The sequence below is a fragment of the Anolis carolinensis genome, chromosome 3 (genome assembly GCF_035594765.1).
Source record: "Anolis carolinensis isolate JA03-04 chromosome 3, rAnoCar3.1.pri, whole genome shotgun sequence".
NCBI lineage: Eukaryota > Metazoa > Chordata > Lepidosauria > Squamata > Dactyloidae > Anolis > Anolis carolinensis.
Genome location: NC_085843.1, coordinates 8,028,809 through 8,052,609, shown reverse-complemented (window position 1 = coordinate 8,052,609; position 23,801 = coordinate 8,028,809). Strand labels below are relative to the sequence as shown.

General features: G+C 41.2%; 1 protein-coding gene across 6 annotated transcripts in view; it reads left to right on the top strand.

The window, feature by feature from the left end:
• gdpd5 (glycerophosphodiester phosphodiesterase domain containing 5) overlaps window positions 1–23,801 on the top strand; it is a 305,513-nt gene that overhangs the window by 271,412 nt on the left and 10,300 nt on the right. For 4 of the 6 annotated variants that reach the window (XM_062974473.1, XM_062974475.1, XM_062974472.1 and 1 more), the window contains 4 exons: window positions 5,200–5,357; window positions 11,062–11,209; window positions 15,206–15,288; window positions 21,559–21,573. In XM_062974473.1, coding sequence (XP_062830543.1) covers window positions 5,200–5,357; window positions 11,062–11,209; window positions 15,206–15,288; window positions 21,559–21,573 — 404 coding nt within the window. The remainder of the gene's footprint in view (window positions 1–5,199; window positions 5,358–11,061; window positions 11,210–15,205; window positions 15,289–21,558; window positions 21,574–23,801) is intronic. The other 2 variants (XM_062974476.1, XM_062974474.1) reach the window with 1 other exon arrangement.

Sequence of the window (23,801 nt, the reverse complement as noted above, 5' to 3'; positions counted from 1 at the left end):
TGACTCCTACTGGGGAATGTAGAGGAGTTGTAGTTCACTTACACCCAGAACGCTATGAACACAAACAATGATGGCTCTTGGCTCAACTTGCCATGCAGACCCGATATGCCCAGATTTGAATACTGGTTGGTTTTGAGGGGAATTGGCCTGGACATTTGGGAGTAGTAGGTACTGGGATATATAGTTCACCTGCAATGAATGAGCACTCCAAACCCCTCCAATGATGGACCAGGACCAAACTTGGCACACAGAGCCCCCATAACCAAAAGAGCATATTGGACAAGTTTGGGGGAAAGGGAGTTATAGTTCACCTGCATATAGAGAAACAGTGACCCCCACTGACAATGGACCGGGACCAAACTTTGCACAGAGAAGCCTCATGACCAACTGAACATATTTCAGGGGTTTGTGGGAATGGGCATTGATTTTGGGAGCTGTAGTTCACCTGCATCCAAAGAGCACTGAACCAAGCCAATGACGGATCTGGATAAAACTTGGCACACAGACTCAACATATCCTGCTGTGGATACTGACAGATGTTTTGGGACACTTGCCCCAGGAATCTGGGAGTTGTAGTAATTCGCCCCCATCCAAAGAGCACTGAACCCAACCAACGACAGATCTGGACCTCACTTGGTATACAGACCCAAAATGGCCAACCTTGAATACTGGCAGGGTTTGGGGAGGATTGACCCACGATTCTGGGAATTGTAGTTCACCCACTCCAAACCCTAACAGATTCCCAGAGCATGGAGGAAAACTAAGATCATTGCCATCTTAAAACCTGGTAAAGATGCCTCCAATGCCAGGAACTATAGACCAATCTCCCTCTTATGTCATCTATATAAAGTCTATGAGAGGATGCTATTAAATCGACTAGAACCTGTTATCGAACCCAAGCTTATTGCACAACAAGCAGGTTTCAGACCAGGGAAAAACTGTAGAGGTCAAATTCTTCATCTGACTGAACGTATCGAGGAAGGCTATGAGAAAGGCTGCATTACGGGAACAGTCTTTGTGGACCTTACGGCAGCCTATGACACGGTGCAACATAGAAAAATGCTGCATAAAGTCTACCATATCACCCGGGACTTTGACTTTACAAAAACTGTCCAGACCCTCTTAGAAAACCGCAGCTTCTATGTGGAGTTTCAGGGCCAGAAAAGCAGATGGAGGAGGCAAAAGAATGGTTTACCCCAAGGCAGCGTTCTTGCACCGACCTTATTTAATATCTTCACGAACGATCAGCCACAACCACCACTCACAAAGAGCTTTATATATGCTGATGACCTTGGCCTAACAACACAAGCAAAAGATTTTGAAACAGTTGAAAAGCAACTCACTAATGCCTTGAAAGATCTCTCCAGCTACTACAAAGTGAACCACCTGAAGCCCAACCCTGCCAAGACACAAGTGTGTGCTTTCCACCTACGTAACCGCGAAGCCAACAGGAAACTGAAAGTTACTTGGGAAGGCCAAGAGCTCGAACACTGTTTCCATCCTAAATACCTTGGTGTCACCTTAGACCGAACACTAACATATAGGAAACACTGCATGAACACCAAGCACAAAGTAGCTGCACGCAATAACATCCTGCGGAAACTGACTGGCAGCGCATGGGGAGCAGACCCACAAGTAATAAGAACCTCAGCCCTGGCCTTGTCTTTCTCAACTGCTGAGTATGCCTGTCCTGTTTGGCACAAGTCTGCCCATGCAAAGCAGGTGGACATAGCACTGAATGAAACATGCAGAATCATCACGGGATGCCTTAAACCTACACCTGTTGATAAACTCTACAAGTTAGCTGGCATTGCCCCTCCTGACGTGCGACGGGAAGTTGCTGCTAATGGTGAGAGAAAAAAGGTCGAACATTGTGAAAGCCACCCACTGCATGGCTATCAGCCTCCTCCCACCAGACTCAAATCAAGGAAGGGCTTCATGAGAACCACCACTCCTCTTGATGTTCCTCCAGCAGCAGCAAGGGTGTCCCTCTGGGCAGCTAAACCTGGCAATTCTAACTGGATGGCCCCCCAAGAGGGTCTTCCTCCAGGGGCAAACCAGGAATGGGCAACTTGGAAGTCCCTGAACAGACTCAGAAGTGGAGTGGGCAGATCTAAAGACAACTTGGCAAGGTGGCACTACCTGGAGGAATCCTCCACCTTGTGTGACTGTGGAGCTGAACAAACAACTCAGCATATGTATGCTTGCCCACAATGTCCTGCCTCATGTACGGAGGAGGAGTTGTTTAAAGCTACAGACAATGCGGTTGCTGTTGCCCGCTTTTGGTCCAAAACTATTTAGTTGCTTGTGATTTCTTTTTTAATTTTTTTTATTTTTATTTCCATTATTTGAAATGTACAATGCTTTTGACACGAAATAAATAAACTCCAAACTGAGAATATCTTGCAAACAAAGACAAATAATGCCTTTATCAAATAACCCGGGAACCACCGGGTCCCCAAGCTAGTTTTTATAATAAAAGCACCAGATTCTGACTGATTTTGGAGTAACTCAAGGTCAGTTTTGTTTGAATGGGAAACTTCTGGTGAGGCAGCAAACTTTGAGAGAGTTAGAATCAAATGCTTGCCTGAGCTCTTAGCCTCCAACTTTCCACTTAAAAAAAGAAAAAACGATGAGACGAATGTTATATAAAATCTCTTTCTCCCCCATCTTTATCCCAGACTGTCTCACACGTACATGGTTCCCTCTCTCCCTTGTTTTCTGTCTCTCACTGTCTGTCATGCTCACATTTGCAGCGGAGACACTTCACCCCCTCTCTCACATTCTCTGATCCTTTCTCTTTCTCTTGAAACACATACCTGAACACTGTACACTGTTTCTGACATGCATGCTTTCTATTCTCTTTGCACACACTGGTTCAAATCCTCTTGTTATTCCAACTACACTGAATCGGTGAGGTCTACCTATGTATGGAGCTACTATTTAATAATGATTCTGCTTTATTTAGGTTTAGCCAGTGGAATGCAGATTGCTGTGCTTTCACATGGTGTTGTGGTTCATCCGGATGAAGATGAGCGGATTGGGGTTTCAGAATCTGGGAGAGTGATAGGTGGTTCTTTAGATAAGGAAAAGGAGGGGATTTCACAGCAAGATTCTGTCAGTGAGATGCCGTTTGAAAGTGGAGCTGTTTTGGAGTCCAGCAGACAGGGAGAGGACCTTTCACCCACAAGTAGCTTAGCAACCCCTGATAAAGACCTGACAGACCAAGATAGCTCCTCCAAGGGAACAACTGGGTTAGACAGGGATTCTAGGCTGCATCTGAGGGGGGAAATCATCAGGCATAGGAAATCTAAAAGAATCTGTGAGAAGCTGGCTTCTGACTCAGTCTGGACTAAGGTTTATGTACAAGGTTTTTGTGGATGAATGGCTCAAGTGTTTTGTATTGTTTTAAATCTGTATTTAATTGCTTATGTTTTTATTCTTTTGTATTGTTGTGTATTGGCATCAAATTCTGCCAGTTTTGTAAGCCGCCCTGAGTCCCTTCGGGTGAGAAGGGCAGGATAGAAATGATGGAAATAAATAAATAATAAATAAGAAGCACAGAGAAAGGAACCGCAAGGTCAAAGAAATGCTATCGTGTTTTGCAACCCTAAAGTCAGAGAGCGTCTCGTTGACATTTTAGATCAGGCAACACTGCTGAATAGTAAGGAGGTCCAGTTCATGTTTTACTTCCTGGGAGTTTTGCATGTTTTAAGAAGTTCTTAGAGCCTTGGTTTTCCTGGATTCATGTTTTGATTGTTGTTTTCTTTGGATTATGCTCATGTTATGAGTCTTGTTTTCCTGTACCATTTGAATTCTTTGGATTATTGCCTTTGAAGTGTTTTTACTCCTCACCAGCTTGCTTGGGGTTTCACATATAGACTACCTTTTCTGATTACATGTTGGATTTTGCCTTCCTTATTCCTTTTGGTGGTTTTCCCCTTTTTATACGTACTTTCTTCAATAAATTGGATTCCTGTTTGGTGCTAAGGGCAAGGTGAACTCTGGCTGGGGTGCAACACATGGTTGTATTCTCATGTACTAAGATAAATTCATGGTCATTCTGTGTCTCACATTATGTTTTTCTTTCACACACCAAAAATCTCTCTCTCTCATGCATTCTTTGGCTGGATCTGCACTGATGCAGTTTGGAATTGCATTATATGGTCACTGTAGACCCGTATAGGAGCCTCCAGTGGCTCAGTGTGTTAAAGCGCTGAGCTGCTGAACTTGCAGACCGAAAGGTCCCAGATTCAAATCGGGGAGCGGAGTGAGCGACCGCTGTTAGCTCCAGCTTCTGCCAACCTAGCAGTTCGAAAACATGGCAATGTGGGTAGATCAATAGGTACTGCTCTGGCAGGAAGGTAACGGTACTCCATGCAGTCATGCCGGCCACATGACCTTGGAGGTGTCTATGGACAACACCGGCTCTTCGGCTTAGAAATGGAGATGAGCACCAACCCCCAGAGTCGGACACAACTGGACTTAATGTCAGGGGAAACCTTTACATTTATTTATTTATTTTTATTTACAGCATTTATATTCCACCCTTCTCACCCCGAAGGGGACTCAGGGAGGATCACATTACACATATAGGCAAACATTCAATGCCTTTTAACATAGAACAAAGACAAGACAAATATAGGCTCCGAGCGGGCCTCGAACTCATGACCTCCTGGTCAGAGTGATTCATTGCAGCTAGTTACAGCTGGCTTGCTCTCCAGCCTGCGCCACAGCCCCGGGCCTTTATTAGACCCATATAATACAGTTCAGTGCAGTTAAATTGAATTACAGTATATGAGTCTACATTGGTCATATAATCTGGTTCAAACTGCATTATATGCCCCCTCCTTCTCTCTCTCTCTCTCTCTCTCTCTCTCACACACACACACACACACACAACCCTCCTTGAAACACATATTGTTATCCACTCTCTTCCTACTGGTTGTTAGGAATTGTGGGAGCTGAAGTCCAAAACACCTGGAGGGCCGAAGTTTTCCCATGCCTGATTTAGAATGCTCTTAGTAGTTCTAATGTACTTCTATGCTGTAATGTTCAGCTCTCCCCCATTTTTCTGTTTTGTTTCTCGACCAAAGTGTGTAACCATCACAACCTCTAATGTTCCTTTTTGGAGATTTTCTCCTCTTCTTTTCATAGTTCATGATAGTCATGGCTCTTGCTTGTTTGCTGTCTTTTCAGGTAATGTGGTTGTCCAATTCGGACCGGACGATAGTTCAGGAAATGGCTCCCGGTTTCCAGCAGACCTCCGGCATCAAGGGAGACGCACAGCAGCTGCGGGACAGAGGTTTCCAGAAGCTGAACCTGCGCTACACCAAGGTCACCGGTGACGATATCAGGTGCGCCTCTTGGCCTTCAGTATCACAGCTGGAAAAACAGCATGGCTGCGGAGTGTGAAAACTGCCATCGCTTTTTCTCTGTTTTGGGGAACTTCTTGGGTGGAAGATCTAGTCTCTTGTATATGTTTTTGTGACCGGTGCCCAAAAAAGAGCAGGAGCTCTTGTCAGCTGCTTGTATAACGTTATGTAACACGATTTCTGTTCTTGGGTTATAAATGTCATTTCCTAATTGGTTCTGTCATATAAGCTGCAAAGTCCCGCACAACTAAACAGGAAATAACATTTTCAAAACAGGAACAGTTTTTTTTTCAAATTGTGTTACATAGTGTAATGAGTTTTGCAACAAGGTATTATCTGCTACGAGTTGACATCCATAGTACAGTAGACTCTCACTTATCCAAAATAAACGGGCCAGCAGAATGTTGGATAAGCAAATATGTTGGATAATAAGGAGGGATTAAGGAAAAGCCTATTACACATCAAATTAGGTTATGATTTTACAAATGAAGCACCAAAAGATCATGTTAGACAACAAATTTGGCAGAAAAAGTAGTTCAATATGCAGTAATGCTATGTAGTAATTACTGTATTTATGAATTTAGCACCAAAATATCACGATATATTGAAAACATTGACTACAAAAATGCATTGGATAATCCAGAATGTTGGATAAGCGAGTGTTGGATAAGTGAGACTCTACTGTATATGACACATATCTAGATACAGAATATGTGTGTCATAGAATCCTCACTGTCTCCTTGACATAGAAGACACTGACCAGTATATATATTGGCATTTAATACAGTAGAGTCTCGGTTATCCAACACTTGCTTATTCAAGCTTCTGGATTATCCAGTGCATTTTTGTAGTCAATGTTTTAAATATATCGTGATATTTTGGTGCTAAATTCATAAATACAGTAATTACTACATAGCATTACTGTGTATTGAAATACTTTTTCTGTCAAATTTGTTGTATAACATGATGTTTTGGTGCTTAATTTGTAAAATCATAACCTAACTTAATATTTAATAGGCTTTTCCTTAATCTCTCCTTATTATCCAACATATTCGCTTATCCAATGTTCTGCCGGCCCATTTACGTTGGATAAGCAAGACTCTACTGTATTTAGATTTTAGCACTATTTACCCCTTTGTTCATACAATCATAGAATCATAAAGTTGGAAGAAACCACCAAGGACCATTCAGTCCAACCCTCTTCTGCCATGCAGGAAGACACAATCCAAGCACTCTAGATAGATGGCTATCCAGCCTCTGCTTAAAAGCCACCAGAGAAAGAGGCTCCACTGGACTCCCAGACAGAATATTCCACTCCTGAACAGATCTTACCATCAGGAAGTTCTTCCTGATGTTTTGGTGGAATCATTTGAATCCATTGCTCCATTGTGTCCTAGTCTCTGAAGCAGCAGAAAACAAGACGCTTCCTCCTCAGTGTGACCTCTTTTCATATACGAGGGTTATCCAGAAAGTACATTACGTTTTAGAATTAAAAATGAACAAAGTATAGGAGAAAACATTTACCATATTAAGTTGAAAACCACACCCAAATACCACTTTTCAGCATAGTTGCCATTCAAATCTAGGCACTTATCATAGCGATGAATGAGCTTGGCAACCCCTTCCCCACAAAACTCTGCCACTTGCATCCTCAACCAGCTGGTCACCCTTTGCTGCAGCTGTGCATCGTCGCCAAAACGCTGCATTGCCAGGCACCTCTCCATTGAGGACGCAAGCGGCAGAGTTTCCTAAGGATTAATGGTTTTCAAGCCTTTCACTATTTTGGTCACCATTCTGTGGACACTTTCCGTCTTGTCCATATCTTGAATATCATAGGGTTGCTGTGAATTTCCTTGTTCCAGAAGCATTCTCTCTATGATAAGCATCCCCAGTGGTTGTGAGGTCTGTTGGAAACTAGGCAAGTGGGGTTTATATATTTGTGGAATAATGTCCAGGGTGGGAGAAAAAACTTTTGCCTGTTGGATGAAAGTGTAAATGTTGCAATTGGCCATCTTGATTAGCATTGAATGGTCTTGCAGCGTCAAAGCCAGCAAGTGGGAATCCTTTGTTGGGAGGTGTTAGCTGGCCCTGATGGTTTCTTGTCTGGAATTCAGCATTGAAATCCACAAGCATGTGGACAATTTCAACAGAATGGAGAAAAAAATGAACAAAATCTGGCTACCAGTATTTTAAAAAACTCTAAAATCAGGACAGTAAATAAAGAACAACACTCTGAAAACAGAAGAATTACAGACAAGAAACCATGAGGGCCAGCTAACACCTCCCAACAAAGGATTCCCCTAGGCAGGAAGTAGCCAGGCTTCGAAGCTCCAAGGCCAGTTAGTGCTAATCAAGGTGGCCAATTGCACATTTGCCTCCCATAGACAAGGGTTCTTTCTCCCACCCTGGACATCATTTCACAAGTATATATATACCCCACTTGTCTATTTTCCAACACACCTCACAACCTCTGAGGATGCCTGCCATAGATGCAGGTGAAACATCAGGAGAGAATGCTTCTGGAATATGGCCAGACAGCCTGGAAAACTCACAGCTACCCAGTGATTCCGACCATGTAAGCCTTTGACAACACTTAGATCATATCATGGGTTGTTAATGTGCAGCCTTCAATGTTTGTTGTTTTACAAAAAGAACTCCAAAACTGACCTCAGCCCCAAAATCTCTCATGAAATCATAGCAAGGTTTTTCTTGTTTTGCCTTAGAATTGCTATCATTAAAATAGTTGGCTGTAAAATCTCTTGGCTATTGTTCCTTTAAAAAATCATCATATTATTATTTATTGCAGTACTTGAATACCCCAGAGATATACCTTTAATGGAAAAGATAAATTAGATTGCAGTTGTATATATGCTGGTTTGGGAATAAGTACCAAACTCTGTGGGCTTATTTCCAATTAAAAAGCATTGTAGGTTTGAGCTGTAGAGTTATTTAAATGCTAAATTGAAATGGAGGTGTGTCAATCATCTTTGGTCGCCTAGTGGCAAATTCTGAAGTGCATGAGTTCATTGTGACATGAGAAAGAGGCCTTTTACGTCCAAGTTGCCATCCAGGAGCTATTTCTGCCGGCTCCTTTTATCTGTTCTTTGGCCGCTATTGTTACCATGGTGCTGTAATGGAGTCCAAGCTCCCTTATTTAATTCAGAAATTACTTCATGCACTAAAATAACCTGCCCATTAATAACCCTTAATCAATCTGTCTTGCTTTCAATTATGGCTTTAAAGGAACGTGCTTGGGAGGTTTTGTTTTGTTTTGTTTGTTGCAACAGCCATGAAACAGGCTGAAACCATTTTTGGATGTCGATGCAAAGCAACTGCATGTGTTTTGCACACAGGTGAGAACTTTGTGTGGATTTAAAAGTGTGATGCTGAAGGTGTTGTTGGACTGTATCACCCAGCATTCCTTATCATTATCTGTACTGGCTAGAAGTAGGAGCCACGGTATCACAATGGGTTAAACCCTTGTGCCGGCTGAACTGCTGACCTAAAGGTTGGCGATTCAAATCCACGACACGGGGTGAGCTGCTGTCTGTCAGTCCTAGCTTTCTATGCAGGGACATTAGAGAAGCCTCCCAGCAGGATGATAACACATATGGGAGTCCCCTGGGCAATGACTCTGTTGTTGTAATTCAACCAACTATTGTGTCTGATATCAATGGGGATAATGGTTTCGCTGGGCTTCAAGTCCTGGAAATGAACAGTGTACATTCTGATAACCACATGTCTGAAGGGGCCCAGAGCAGCCTTTCTCTAGGGAAGTAACTTCAGAAGATGAATAGTCAGGTCTAGAGTTTAATGAGCTAGGAGATAGGAGATAAAACTTCTATAAACTTCGGGTGAGTTCCCAAGCCTGCTAAAGGTCATTGCACTCATTAGCGAAGAGGCCCTTATCTGGTTGTAAAGGTAAACAAAATGATATCTTGATGGTGTATGAGACAGGAAAAGCTTTATATGAGATGGGGAAAAGATTTTAGATCAGTCTGGGCAACGTTGGAGTTTATAGATCATCTTGCATCAAGCTTTTGTCAAGGGAATTTCTAGTTTCATGTTTCAAGTTAGCCAAGTTCCTGTTTCCAAGTCTAAATGATTGTTATGGAGTTCTGTGTATTAGATTTCATGCTGCCTTGTTTATCTGGACATTTTGCATCCTTGGATTTTGTATTCCACTTTTGTACCTTGGAGTTAATGGACTATTTCACATCTTTGGACTAAGCTGTTTTTACTATTTTTATTGTTTTGCCTTTATATATGTTCTTCAATAAACTGCTTGCTGATTTTATTGGACTGGCGTGGTCTGAAACATGACCATACAGCCTGGAAAACTCACAGCAACGCAGTTGTTTTCTTTTTTTTGAAAGGGCAGGACATAAACATTGGTCCTTATCAAATCTTTCAGGTATCCATTTCCTACATAATCCAGCAATTTCAATTCTGGGTAATTTAAAGTATCGTATATACTCGAGTATAAGCCGACCCTAATATAAGCCGAGGTACCTAATTTTACCGCAATAAACTGGGGAAACTTATTGACTCGAGTATAAGCTGAGGGTGGGAAATGCAGCAGCTACGGATCAATTTCAAAATAAAAATAGATCCCAATGAAATCCCTGCAATATTTGCAAGCCCTATGTTCATATATATCTATCTAGGCATCTCTCTATATATAGATAATCATATCTGTATAGGATTTGCAAAGACTTGCAAACATGTGGGGTGAAAATTCACATATAAAATAATATATATACATAGATACAGATATACAGGTACATGGAAATCTCTAGCTATATGTATATAGGATTTTCAAAGACTTGCAAACATATGAGGGGGAAATTCATATATAAAATTATTGTAGATAGATAGATAGAGATATAAAGGTACATAGGGATTGCAAAGGCTTGCAGGGGGAAATGCCTATGTATCTGTAGCAGAGATTAACAAATATTTCAGGGGAAAATGCTTTTATAAGATTAATGTATATATATATATTCTTCTTCCTGACTTGCAAGGGCTTCTTTCCCTTTTCAAAACATTCCCTGGGTTAAGAGTGAGGGAGGCTTTGGAAAAGTAAACACTGATAAGGGAGGTTAAGATGAGAGATAAATATGTCATATATTGCAAGCAACGGCCTCCAGGCTCCCGTTGGCTTGATCTTGACCCTGACCCAATTATAAGCCGGGGAGGCTTTTTCAGCTTCTGAAAAGGGCTGAAAAACTCGGCTTATCTTCGAGTATATATGGTAGTTGTCTAAGGCTTCAGTAGGTATTCTTACCTACCATTATACTGGTGATCTCTGGCATTGGAAAACAAGGTGGGAAGAGGCCCCAAGGGCCATACATTCTAGTCCCATTCTAACAGGCAGGAAGACACAATTAAAGCACTCATAACAGATGACCATCTGGCCTCTGTTTAAAAAGCTCCAGAGAAAGAGACTCCACCAGGCAGGAGCGTATTTCATTTTCAAATAGCTTTTATGCTGTGAATCAATTGCTCTGTGTCTTCGCCTATAGAACAGCATTAGAAGAAACGGTAGCTTCATCGTCATGCATTGGTGACCTTCCTAAATGAGATGAGATCAGTGTGTGTTCAAGAGGTTATGATGGCATGCAATGTTGTTCATCAAATTTCTTCTTCAGACTCATAATCTGCCTCTGTTCCCCGCTTTCAACAGGGAATACGCAGCCGCAAACCTGAGTGTGAACCTGTACATTGTGAACGAACCCTGGCTTTACTCCATCCTTTGGTGCAGCGGGGTCCAGTCGGTCACCTCGGACAACGTGCTCACCCTCAGCAAGATGTCTTCTCCTTCCTGGATGATGGTAAGTCTGTTCAGACTCATTTTGTTTCATGCCATCCTCCAAACACACTGTTCACGGGTCTTCCCAAGGACCGTAGAACAGGCATGAGCAAACTTTGGCCCTCCAGGTGTTTTGGACTTCAACTCCCACAATTCCTAACAGCCTACCGGCTGTTAGGAATTGTGGGAGTTGAAGTCCAAAACACCTGGAGGGCCAGAGTTTGCTCCCTTGGCAGCCAAAAATTCTTCCTATTGACAGTTGAATCTTTTCCTGCCTACTTTTAGTTGGCCATTTAGAGACTCAGAGCAACATCTAGCGGCTGCTACAGCACTTGCACTTCATCCATTTCTGTGTTTATCAAACCTCAATGTTTTGTTTCAGTTTTGCTCTATACATTGCAGTATGCCAGGTTGAATGTGTTGTCGAAGGCTTTCATGGCCAGGACCACAGGGTTATTGTATGTGTTTCCAGGCTATATGGCCATGTCCCAGAAGTATTCTCTCCTGACGTTTTGCCCACATCTATGGCAGGCATCCTCTGAGGTTGTGAGGTATGGAGAAACTAACCAAGGAAGGTTTATATATCTGTGGAAAGTCCAGGGTGAGAGAAGAACTCTTTGTCAGTTGGAGGCCAGTGTCAGACTACACAGAGAAGACATTGAAATCCACAAGCATGTGGACAACTTCAACAGAAAGGCAGAAATCATGAAAGTGAACAAAATCTGGCTACCAGTATTAAAAAACTCAAAAATCAGAACACTAAATAAGAAGCAACATTCTGAAAACAGAGGAGTTCCATACATGATTCAACCAATGACTCTAAACAAAGGATGCCCCCACGCAGGAAGAAGCCAGGAGATGAAGCTATTCAATGCTAATCAAGGTGATTAACTACAACATTCACACTGGCCTCCAACTGACAAGAGTTCTTCTCTCACCCTGGACTTTCTACAGATATTTAAATTGTAAGTCACTCGGAGCACTCTAGTGGAGAGCAACTAATTAAGAAATAAAGTGAAGTGAAGTGAAGATATATAAAAATTCCCTGCTAAGTTTCTCCATACCTCACAACCTCTGAGGATGCCTGCCATAGATGTGGGCGAAACGTCAGGAGAGAATGCTTCGGAAACATGGCCATACAGCCCGGAAAACATACAACAACCATGCCATGTTGAACCGTTGAAAGATAACATTATTTCACACGTTTTTTGTTCCTGGGTTATCAATGTCATTTCCTAATTGGTTCTATCATAAAAACATGGAAAAAGTTTATTAAACTGGAAAAACTTTTGTTTTTGCAGGAGGGACATCATCTTGCAGCACATTTTGCCATAGTTTTTCAATGGACATCTCCTATGGTCTCAATCAATTCAATATACAGTAGAGTCTCACTTATCCAACATAAACGAGCTGGCAGAACGTTGGATAAGTGAATATGTTGGATAATAAGGAGGGATTAAGGAAAAGCCTATTACACATCAAATTAGGTTATGATTTTACAAATTAAGCACCAAAACATCATGTTGTATAACAAATTTGACAGAAAAAGCAGTTCAATACGCAGTAATGCTATGTAGTAATTACTGTATTTACGAATTTAGCACCAAAATATCACGATGTATTGAAAACATTAACTACAAAAATGTGTTGGATAATCCAGAACGTTGGATAAGCGAGGCTTGGATAAGTGAGACTCTACTGTAGTTTGTGGCAGCCACATAAACAAAGTTTCTTGAGTAGAACAACTACTGTATATACTCGAATATAAGCCTAGTTTTTCAGCCCTTTTTTAAGACTAAAAAAGCCCCTCTTGGCTTATACTCGGGTGATGGTTCTGGTTGGCTTATATTTGGGTCAGTTTATACTCGAGAATATATGGCACATTTATTATTTTTCTCTATTATTGTTGCTACTATTACATTTATTTTACTCTATTATTATTATTATTATTATTATTATTATTATTATTATTATTATTATTACTACATTTATTATTTCACTCTGATCTTATTATTATTATTATTGCATTTATTATTTTACTCTATTTATTATTACTTGTATTATTTCCCTGTATTTATTATTATTATTATTATTATTATTATTATTATTATTATTATTATTATTGTTTTTACATGTATTATTTTACTCTATTATTATTAAAAGGATACATAAGCACATTTACATTGAAGAAGATGAGAATCATGATTTGATCAGAGTTGGACAGTCTTATCTTAAATTTGAGCTTGATGTAAATATTCAAAAACATTTAACCTACTGATGCCTCAATTAATGTAATTTTATTGGTATCTGTTTTTATTTCTGAAATTTACCACCCTCGGCTTATACTGGAGTCAATGTTTTCCCAGTTTTTTGTGGTAAAATTAGGTGCCTCGGCTTATATTCGGGTCGGCTTATACTTGAGTATATATGGTACTTGCAAACTAACAACCACAGAATTAAACAGGAAATAATACTTTCAAAATAGGAACACAGAACGTTTTTTCAAGTTGTGTTACATAGTCTAATCAAAGTCCAAAATACACATTAGTGATACTTTAATGAGACCAACGAGAAGGCACATCTACGCTAGCCTTCACTGACTTCTTGATTTTAATTTTGCAAACTGGTAAATGAAAGCTCCTGTTTGAGCATGGAACGAGGGCACAATTTTAATTGATAGCACTGGGAATTAAAGACACGCTTAAGATTTGAAGATGCTTTGTTCCCAATGTAAATATCACAATGAGGAATGTTCTATCGAAATGCTGGAGCAGAAATGATCTTAGCCATCTATTAGTTGCTGCAAAAACATCCTCAATAGATTTTGGTAACATGACAGATGTGACCAAATGCAATTGTGTGATTTTGTAGGCTTTTTATATTGTTCTTTGCCATCTTTGAGGTTATCTGAGAACTTACAGAGATTTCCTAAGGAAGAAGAAAAATAGCAGAAGAGTTTTTATTCTTAGAAGGCTATTAGCTCACCAAAGTCGCTTTGCGAAGTGTAGAATCCTGAATGAATTCTACTCACATTGAGTTGCGGTGAGTTTTCCAGGCTGTCTGGCCATATTCCAGAAGCATTCTCTTCTGACGTTTCACCCACATCTATGGCAGGCATCCTCAGAGGTTGTGAGGTCTGTTGGAAACGAGGCAAGTGGGGTTTACATATCTGAGGAATGTCCAGGGTGGGAGAAAGAACTCTTTGTCTGTTGGGGGCAAGTGTGAATGTTGCAAATGGCCACCTTGATTAGCATTGAATGGCCTTGCAGCTTCAAAGCCTGGCTGCTTCCTGCTTGGAAACCATGAAAGTGAACAAATCTGGCTATTAAAAAAACTGTAAAATAGGGACAGTAAATAAAGAACAACACTCAGAAGAAATTCCAGACAAGAAACAATCAGGGTGAACTAACACCAAAGATGCCCCTAGGCAGGAAGCAGCCAGGCTTTGAAGTTCCAAGGCTATCTAATACTAATCAAAGTGGCCAATTGCAACATTCACATTTGCCTCCAGCAAACAAGAATTTTTTCTCCCACCGTTGACATTATTTCACAGATATATAAACCCTACTTGCCTAGTTTCCAACACCTCACAACCTCTGAGGATGCCTGCCATAGATGTGGGCAAAATGTCAGGAGAGAATGCTTCTAGAATATGGCTATACAGCCCGGAAAACTCACAGCAACCCAGTGATTCCAACCATGAAAGCCTTGGACAACAGATCAAGTCACATTCTTCTTATCATGGGTCAGTTTGCCATAATCCAGTGCCCTATCATATCATATTATATCATATCATAGAATCATATCATGGAATCAGACTTCAGTCAATGTAGTAGTAATGCTAGCTGCTCTTTCCATTTCTAGAATTCATTCCTTTTGATGGCAGGAGGAAATATGGCCGAGGGTTTAATGCTGAGCTTTAAAATCCAGACTTCATCCTTACTTAATCCATGTCTTCTATTTTTCTATTAATCCAACATGTATTGGGATTCTTCTTGTCTCCTTTTTTGTCTCCCAGACTCCGGATGAATACTATCTGATGTGGATCATCGCTGATCTCATTTCATTTCTCATCATCACAGGAGTGTTCATATTCCAGAAGTAAGTAACTCTGGCCAAGGTTTTTATAATGTTCAAAATGTTCTCCCAAAACCTTTAAAACAAGGGCTGCTATTTATGTTACAGGAACGATTGGTTGCCACCCCCACAATGCCATTTACACCACTCTGGTGCCACAAGCACAAATAGATCACACAGATGGGTTGGGGAGAACAGCAGAAGTTTATTTATCGATGCATTTATAATTTATTTCGTGTTGATCCTATTAGTTGTGTTTACATTCTGCTTTATTCTCTAATGAGTTTAAAGGCGCATACATGGCTACTTTCCTACTTTAAACCTCACAACAACCCTGCGAGGTAGGTCAGGATGTGCAGGAGAGAGAGCGTGTCTTAAATTCATCCAACCAGTTGAACTTGAACTCCTGAATCCCACTCCAACACTTTAATCACTATCGTACAATGCTTCTTGATTCTTTTGGGTCTTTGCACATAATTTAGTTCCTTCCTCTGCTGTGGTTTGTTATATCACCCAAAGAGTTGGGGGATGTCGCACCTCAGGTTAGCTTCACCTTGCTGTAAACACCAAACTGCACACAGGTTGAAGTCTTTTTAGTTTATTAGAAAATAGAAGATAAAAAGTTCTTTTAAAACAAAGTTCCAAAAGATTGTTACAAAATAAAGCCTTAGAGAATAATCCAAGAATTCACAAGGAATAAACAAAGTCCCATTAGAGTATGGCAAAGTCCCAAGAACATGAACCCATAAGCTGCAAGATAATCCAGGAAAACGAGAGCTTGCTTCTTGGTAGAACGAAAGTTGCTTTGACAAAGGTTTGTCTCCAAACACACTGCTTTAATACCCTTTGCAAAGCATGAAAGCATTTCTTTGGCCTCTGGCCTCCTTCTTATTTGCTATTCTCACACTCCTTCGAACCCTGAATTCCAAACGGTCAGCTCGATCTAAGGTTCCCGTTTCACCAAGGTCAGCCTGCTCGTTAGTGTCAGCCTGCTTGCTATCAGACTGAGAACTGTCCTCCTTTTCTGAGTCCATTTGCACCTGGCTAGTTTCAGTATCATCAACATCATCCTTGCTGTGGGAAAATGAACTTGTACTCTTTGTTCCTCATCCTCTACAACAGGAACATTTTGAACCTGATTTGAACCTGAATCCCATAATCCTCATCAGAGTCCATCTTGGGTTCCAGCTGAGTCACAATAGGGGAAACCTTTTATTTAATTTATTTTATTTACAGTATTTATATTCCGCCCTTCTCACCCCAAAAGGGGACTCAGGGCGGATCACAATGTACATATACATGGCAAACATTCAATGTCATTAGACATACGACACACACAGACAGAGAAACAGAGGCAATTTAACATTTTCCAGCTTCTGGCTTCATGAGGGTATACTCGATTCCAGCCACAGGAAGAGCTACTGTTTCATCATCCACTGTGACACCAAGTCCTTGATGGAATACTTCCCCATTCTTCCACACTTTTTCTGGTGATATAACAAATCAGCACCATTCTGGGCCCAGTGCTGTTCAACATCTTTATTAATGACTAGGGGGATGGAATCGAGGGCATGCTTATCAATTGTGCAGATGACACCAAATTGGGAGAGATAGCTAATACTGCAAAGAACAGGATCAGGATCCAGAGTGAGCTGAGCCAGAACTAACAAAACACACTTCAACAGGGGAAAATGTATAGTACTACACTTAAGCAGAAAAAAAATGAAATGCACAGATATTGGTGCACCCCGGGTCTGGAGTGCAAGAGTCCAGAATATAAGCAAACAGTTTATTGTAAAATACTGTATTTTCTGGGTGTACAAGATGACCCCCAACTTTTCCAGCTAAAATACAGAGTTTGGGATATACTCGCCGTATAAGACTACCCCTCTTCTAACGCACACCAAATAAAAAGACTATCAGAGCAGTAGCACAAACACAACTCTTTCACCTGTCTGGCCCACCCTTTTATTCTATTACCGTACCTCCTTCTCTGCCTCTCAGATCTCACACATGTGTGCCTGCGCTGCTTCACTGCAGTCCTCAGGAGCAAGATCTGAGAGGCAGAGAATGAGGTACAGTAATAGGATACAAGGGCAGGCCAGGTGGGTGAAAGAGGTGTGTTTTTCTGGGCACAGCGCCACTCTATCTCTTTTTTTCCATACCCCAGGCATCCCAGATGCCTGCAGCTTGCTCCGTCCTTCACGTGGACCTTCCTGGTGAGGTGCCCCCTCACCTCGTCATCGGGACCGTGTTAAGTCACTTCTTTCCACGAATCTTAGTGAGTGGACTTTCTTCTACTGTACTTGTATGGCACTGGCCTTGTTGCTTTCATACGGTTGCCGCATATGGCGGGGATGCAGCTGTGGCCGTTTTTGAGCTCCCCCCCCCCCCCCCCATATGCGGCAACCACAGATTCTCCAGTCCGGCTCAGAAGTTTCAACACCTGCCCTATAAGACGACCACCGACTTTTGAGAAGATTTTCCTGGGTTAAAAAATAGTTTTATACACCAGAAAATACAGTATAGGAAAAATTCAGGAATAGAGAAAGGAGAAGTACAGTAGAGTCTCACTTATCCAAGCCTCACTTATCCAAGTTTCTGGATTATCCAAGCCATTTTTGTAGTCAATGTTTCCAATGAATCATGATATTTTGGTGCTAAATTCGTAAATACAGTAATTACAACATAAAATTACTGTGTATTGAACTGATTTTTCTGTCAAATTTATTGTAAAACATGATGTTTTGGTGCTTAATTTGTAAAATCATAACCTAATTTGATGCTTAATAGGCTTTTCCTTAATCTCTCCTTATTATCCAAGATATTCGCTTATCCAAGCTTCTGCTGGCCTGTTTAGCTTGGATAAGTGAGACTCTACTGTATATCCAAAAAGGGTTCAGCAATAAGCAATAATCCAACAAGAGTCCAAGTGTCTCAAACATATTCAAAGGTGATACAGTCCAGAAATAGCCAAAAATCACAAGAACAGCTTAAGTCCACAAGCAAAAGATATCTTTAGAAAAACATGATCATGAATATAAACACAGGAACATAGAAATTACCAATATCCTTGAATCCCAAAACCAAAGGCTTGACTTGGAACGTGGACTAGGAACTCAGGCTTAGCTTCTTACTCCAAATGCTATGTTGCCTAAACTAACTTGAAAGTAAACTTCTAGCCAATTAACAGTCACCCATGAAAGCATTTAGTCTCCCCTGAAATCTCTCCCCAGCTTTCTCACACAAATGCTTCGCCTTGTGATGTCTATTGTCTGCTCAGATCTGTAAATGAAGGCAAGTGTTGATTTCTGTATCTCCAGGTGCTTTTTCCTGGGAGCCTTCTGTATCACTTAATTTTCTGCCCGACTCTTATCTAATGTCTCTGGCTGCTTTGGCTGACCTTGAAGGCCTGCACTTTCCCAGTGAAAGAAGCATCATTCCCTTGACTTAAATCCTCATCACTTTGTGCCCTGGAAATCCCACAGGCAATCCCACAATCCTCTCTAAAAAACATCAGTGAACCCATCAATCTCAGGCTGATCTACAGCAGATATAGGATGAGTGACACTTGGCTTTAAAAAACTCCATGTGAAAGGGATTTAGGTGTATTAGGAGATTACAAACTGAACATGAATCCACAATGTGATGCGACAGCTAAAAATGCCAATGTGATTCTAGGCTGGATCAATAGGAACTTAGTGTTTAGATCTAGAGAAGTCACAGTCCCACTCTCTTCTGCACTGATCAGTCCTAACCTGGAATAAAGCATTCAAAGAAGGATATGGACAAGCTGGAAGGTGTCCAGGGAAGGGTCAAAGTTTTGGAAACCATGATTAGGAGGGGACATGAGAGCCATGTTTAAATATCTGAAAGGAGGTCATTTTGAGGAGCAGGTTAGCTTGTTTAAATTGCAGGAAAAGATATTCCACCTAAACATTAGGCAAAACCTTATGGTTATAAAAGCTGTTAGACAGTGGAATATGTTCCTGGAGAGTCTCTGTCTCTGGAGGTTATAAGCAGAGGTTGGATGGGCATCTGTTGGGAGAGTTTTGATTGGACAGAAGGGGATTGGGCTGAATTACTTTTGTGGTCTCTTCCAACTCTATAATTCTATGAATGACACATGGGGGCTTGTGTCCAACAGCCATTCAGTTGCCTGTAACTTAAGTAGCAGCTCCAAGTCCCCAAATCAGATGAGGTTTGTCTGTAAAATTTCATCTAATTTTGAGACAAAATCTCTTGGCTAAAAATATTCTCATTTTTGGAACCTCCCCGTGTTTCAAGAAGACTGGTTTTTCCTCCCTTATAAAGCAAATTTTACACGCAGCGGTTTGATCCACGATGGTTTCCAAGTCATAAACACCCAGCCAAACACGACTCATGCCCCAAATGCTCAGAATAATGGGAATCCAGTCACATCCCTCTCCAAGCCAAATGGGCTTGGTTCTGAGGGTGATCCATCCTGCATTGGAATTGAAAATGGAGGTGAAGGATTGCACCAAAGTGCTGGTGAAGGCTGAGCAAGGATTTAGTGGTGATGGATAACGTACAGAACATGACTGGGTTTCAAGGCAAGTGTCTGAAAAGTTAAAGCAGAGCCTTCCATTAGCCATGGAGAACTGGCCATAATGCAGTTCTGGGCTTCCAATCGGGTAGAGCTGGTAAAAATTTTGGGGGGAAAAAAACCCTAAAGAGTTTTAGTTAGCTGCTGTTATTTCCAGTGATGAGTTTGTAAGAGCAGTAGGTCAACATAGTAACTCAAAATCCTGCAAATAACCTGTGAATAGATAGGAGCTTCTGTTGAGGTTTGTAGAAATAACTAAATAGATAAATGGAAGCTTTGCCACAGTTTCTGAATCAAGATAAACCCTGCAGTATAATAAAATGTCACTCAGACTTGTGCAGCAAGTATCTTTACTTCAAAAGTTCAAACAGGGCAACAACATATACACCAGTCTTTCTGAATTCACACAGAGAATATAGGGAATAAACAGTCTCTTTAAATACAGTAGAGTCTCACTTATCGAACATTCGCTTATCCAAGGTTCTGATTATCCAACGTATTTTTGTAGTCAATGTTTCCAATACATCGTGATATTTTGGTGCTAAATTCGTAAATACAGTAATTACTACTTAGCATTACTGCATATTGAACTACTTTTTCTGTCAAATTTGTTGTATTACATGATGTTTTGGTGCTTAATTTTTAAAATCATAACCTAATTTGATGTTTAATAGGCTTCTCCTTAATCCCTTCTTATTATCCAACATATTCGCTTAGCCAACGTTCTGCTGGCCCGTTTATGTTGGATAAGTGAGACTCTACTGTATGTCTCTTTTGCCTTATAAATAACCAGGCTTCGGAGAGTATGGCATTTCATTCTTGAACAATTTCCAGTCAGCTGCTCTCCTCCCTCTCCGAGATGAAAGTGGCAGTTAAAACCGTTTTTCTCAGCACCAAGATAGAGACAGCAGCCAATCAGAATTCTGGCTCCTGACTGGCTCAGCCAATCAGATGTTGCCACATGCCTTTCCAGTTAACTCACCACATCATGGTGCCTCTTTTACAAATCCTCACAGCTCCTTCATTTCTTAGCTGATCAAGGGATGTCGAGTGGATCCAATGTCAAGGTTTCCAGTTCCTGTTTTGTAATATAGTGGCCATGTTTGAAAGAACTGGGTCAATAGGTTTCTATTTGCTATTTTGGCTAACACATTCAAGGAATCCATTTGTGTTTATTTGCAAGGAAACTTTAGATGGATAATGTTGAGGTTGTTGAGAGAAGACAGTGGTAGCCATATCAGTGGGGTACTCCAAGTTTTAGCTGGAAATTGCAATGAGATATCCAAGGTGCTGAAATCACCTCCGAAACAGCTTTCAGTACCTTGGATAGCTCCTGCAAGACCTGGAGGCAAATTAGTAGAGTCACGGATATGGAAGTCACTATTGCAGATTTGTAGAGTCCGGAAGCAATATGGAACATACCAGGTCCTATCCCTACCTCCAAAAATTGAGGTTATATTCATTCAAAGAAGATGGTTGGATGATAAAAAGATTTGACACCAGGGCTCCAAAATAGGATTGTGTTTGGATTCTCTACCTGGAAGCCTTGCTCCTTGGGGAAGGAATAACGGATTGAGAGGTGACTTCAAAGGAGGGACTCGATCTCTCTTTTCCTCCTTGCCTTGATTATTTTTCTTACTGCTCTGACGTTTGTTGCATGTTCCTCTTCCTTTCTCTCTTTCTCTCTTTCTCTTCCTCTCTGCTGCTGCATTTTGGCATCTTTACAGCTATCACATGATCAGGTAATTTCTGATGCCTCCTTCCTCATCCCACCTTTGGCCTTTCCTTTTTTTCCCCCCTTTTCCTTTTCCTTCGAAGCATTGCCACAGATTTTGGGTTAAAGCAGGACGCTTTCCTGGAAACTCGTTTTAAGGGGAAAAAAATCCACTGACAATCTGAACAAAAAGGCAGTATAGTTTGCAAAATGTGATTGTGTCTCATTCTATATACGAGGAACTGGGGATTAAATAGGGTAAAGGTAAAGGTTTTCCCTGACGTTAAGTCCAGTCATGTCTGACTCTGGGGGTTGGTGCTCATCTCCATTTCTAAGCTGAAGAGCAGGTGTTGTCCATAGACACCTCCAAGGTCATGTGGCCGGCATGACTGCATGGAGCGCCGTTACCTTCCCGCCGGAGCGGAACCTATTGATCTACTCACATTTGCATGTTTTTGCACTGCTAGGTTGGTAAGAGCTGGGGCTAACAGCAGGTGCTCACTCCGCTCCCGGGATTTGAACCTGGGACCTTTTGGTCCGCAAGTTCAGCAGCTCAGCACTTTAACACACTGTGCCACCAGGTTAGGCAGGGTTAGGCAGACCAAAAAGGAAGGATTCTAAGGGTGCCTTAGAGCAAAGGGAGATTCCTAAATTGCATTATTCTAAGATACAGATAAAATGTGCATAATTTTAGTTTATATTACCTTTTTGAATTGTAGAATGCATCCCATGGGTGGTATGATCATTCATGGGAAGACAGTAGTTAATGGAGAGGGAATTCCAGCCTATATTCCACTGCTTTGGTCCTGAGATAAATGTCTCCCCAAAAGAGATAAAAGTTTCACCAAAAGAAATAAATGTCTCCCAAAAGCTGCTATTTGCTTTGTATAGATTAGTCGTTCCCAATCTTTTTTTTTTTTGACCAGGGACCATTCTCCAATATTATTACCAAAAGGATTACGAATCAGTTTTTGGTCAACTTTAGATTCAGTTTGTTTATTTGGGGTGCTGATTCAGAAAATTGTATTGGATAGGCCACATCAGTTCTAGTTTCCGATACAGAACATATCCCATCCAGTAGTCACCACCTGCTTGCCCACAGGAAACCAAATTTAATAATCTAGAGCTGACACAGTCTATCCAATGCAATTTTCTGAATCGGCACCCCAAATAACCCCAGGAACAGGCCTAAAAACAAAGACAACGCTTCCAGGCTCCACATGGAACAGCTCCACTCAGGGGGAGGGAGGAGAAGCAGCAGTCAGGAGGCTTGTTTTCATGCCTTCCTTTTGTGGATAGTCATCCTCTCAGCTCCTAACATCCCTGTTGCCTTGGCACTATAAAAGGCCTGTTGCTCTCATTGCAACAGTGTACTAATGGTGAGCCCGCCGACCATATTTTTGTATTTGGGGACCACTGGTGGTCCACGGAACACAGATTGGGAACCATTGGTATAGATATAAAGCCCAAACTTGAGAGGCATACATTTTTGGACTACGAAATCCAGTTTTCCCCATCCACTTGGCCACTTATGGTCAGAGGATTTGAGGAACTGTAGTTTAAAAAACTTCTCCAAAATATAAGATTTCCTCCCAAGTCTTTGCTTGCGGAAGGTTCCAGGTTATATCACCATTAATCTCCTGTTTGATGAGATAAATGATGGGAGCGATCAATTTATCAGGTTATACTAGATAGAGACATTCTTATATACATATACCCCAGGTTTTGATAACAGGTTAGAAAATACTTTGCTTTGAAACAAGTATCGCTGTTGTGTTGAACTCATATATGGTGATGCTAAGGTTGAGCCCAGTGCAGGGTTTTCTTGGCAAGATCTGCTCTTGATCTTCCTCTTCCTTTGCCTTTCTCTGAGGCTGAGAGAGTGTGACTTGCTCAAGATCATCAGTGGGCTTAGCAGCGGTCCACACCATATTATTGTATTGTGCTTTATTTATTTATTTACAGTATTTATACTCCGCCCTTCTTTCTCACCCCGAAGGGGACTCTGGGCATATCACAATGCACATCTACATGGCAAACATTCAATGCCATTAGACATACGACAGATAGACACAGAGGCAATTTAACCATTTCCAGTTTCCGGCTTCATGAGGGTTGCTCAATTCCAGCCACTGCCGCTTCACCATCCACTTTTGACACCGAGTCCTTGATGGAGTACTTCCTCATTTTGTTGTACACTGCTGGAAGGTTTTATGGTGTCATAGATTAGTTAAATTAGCCTCCCTGCATAAAGCG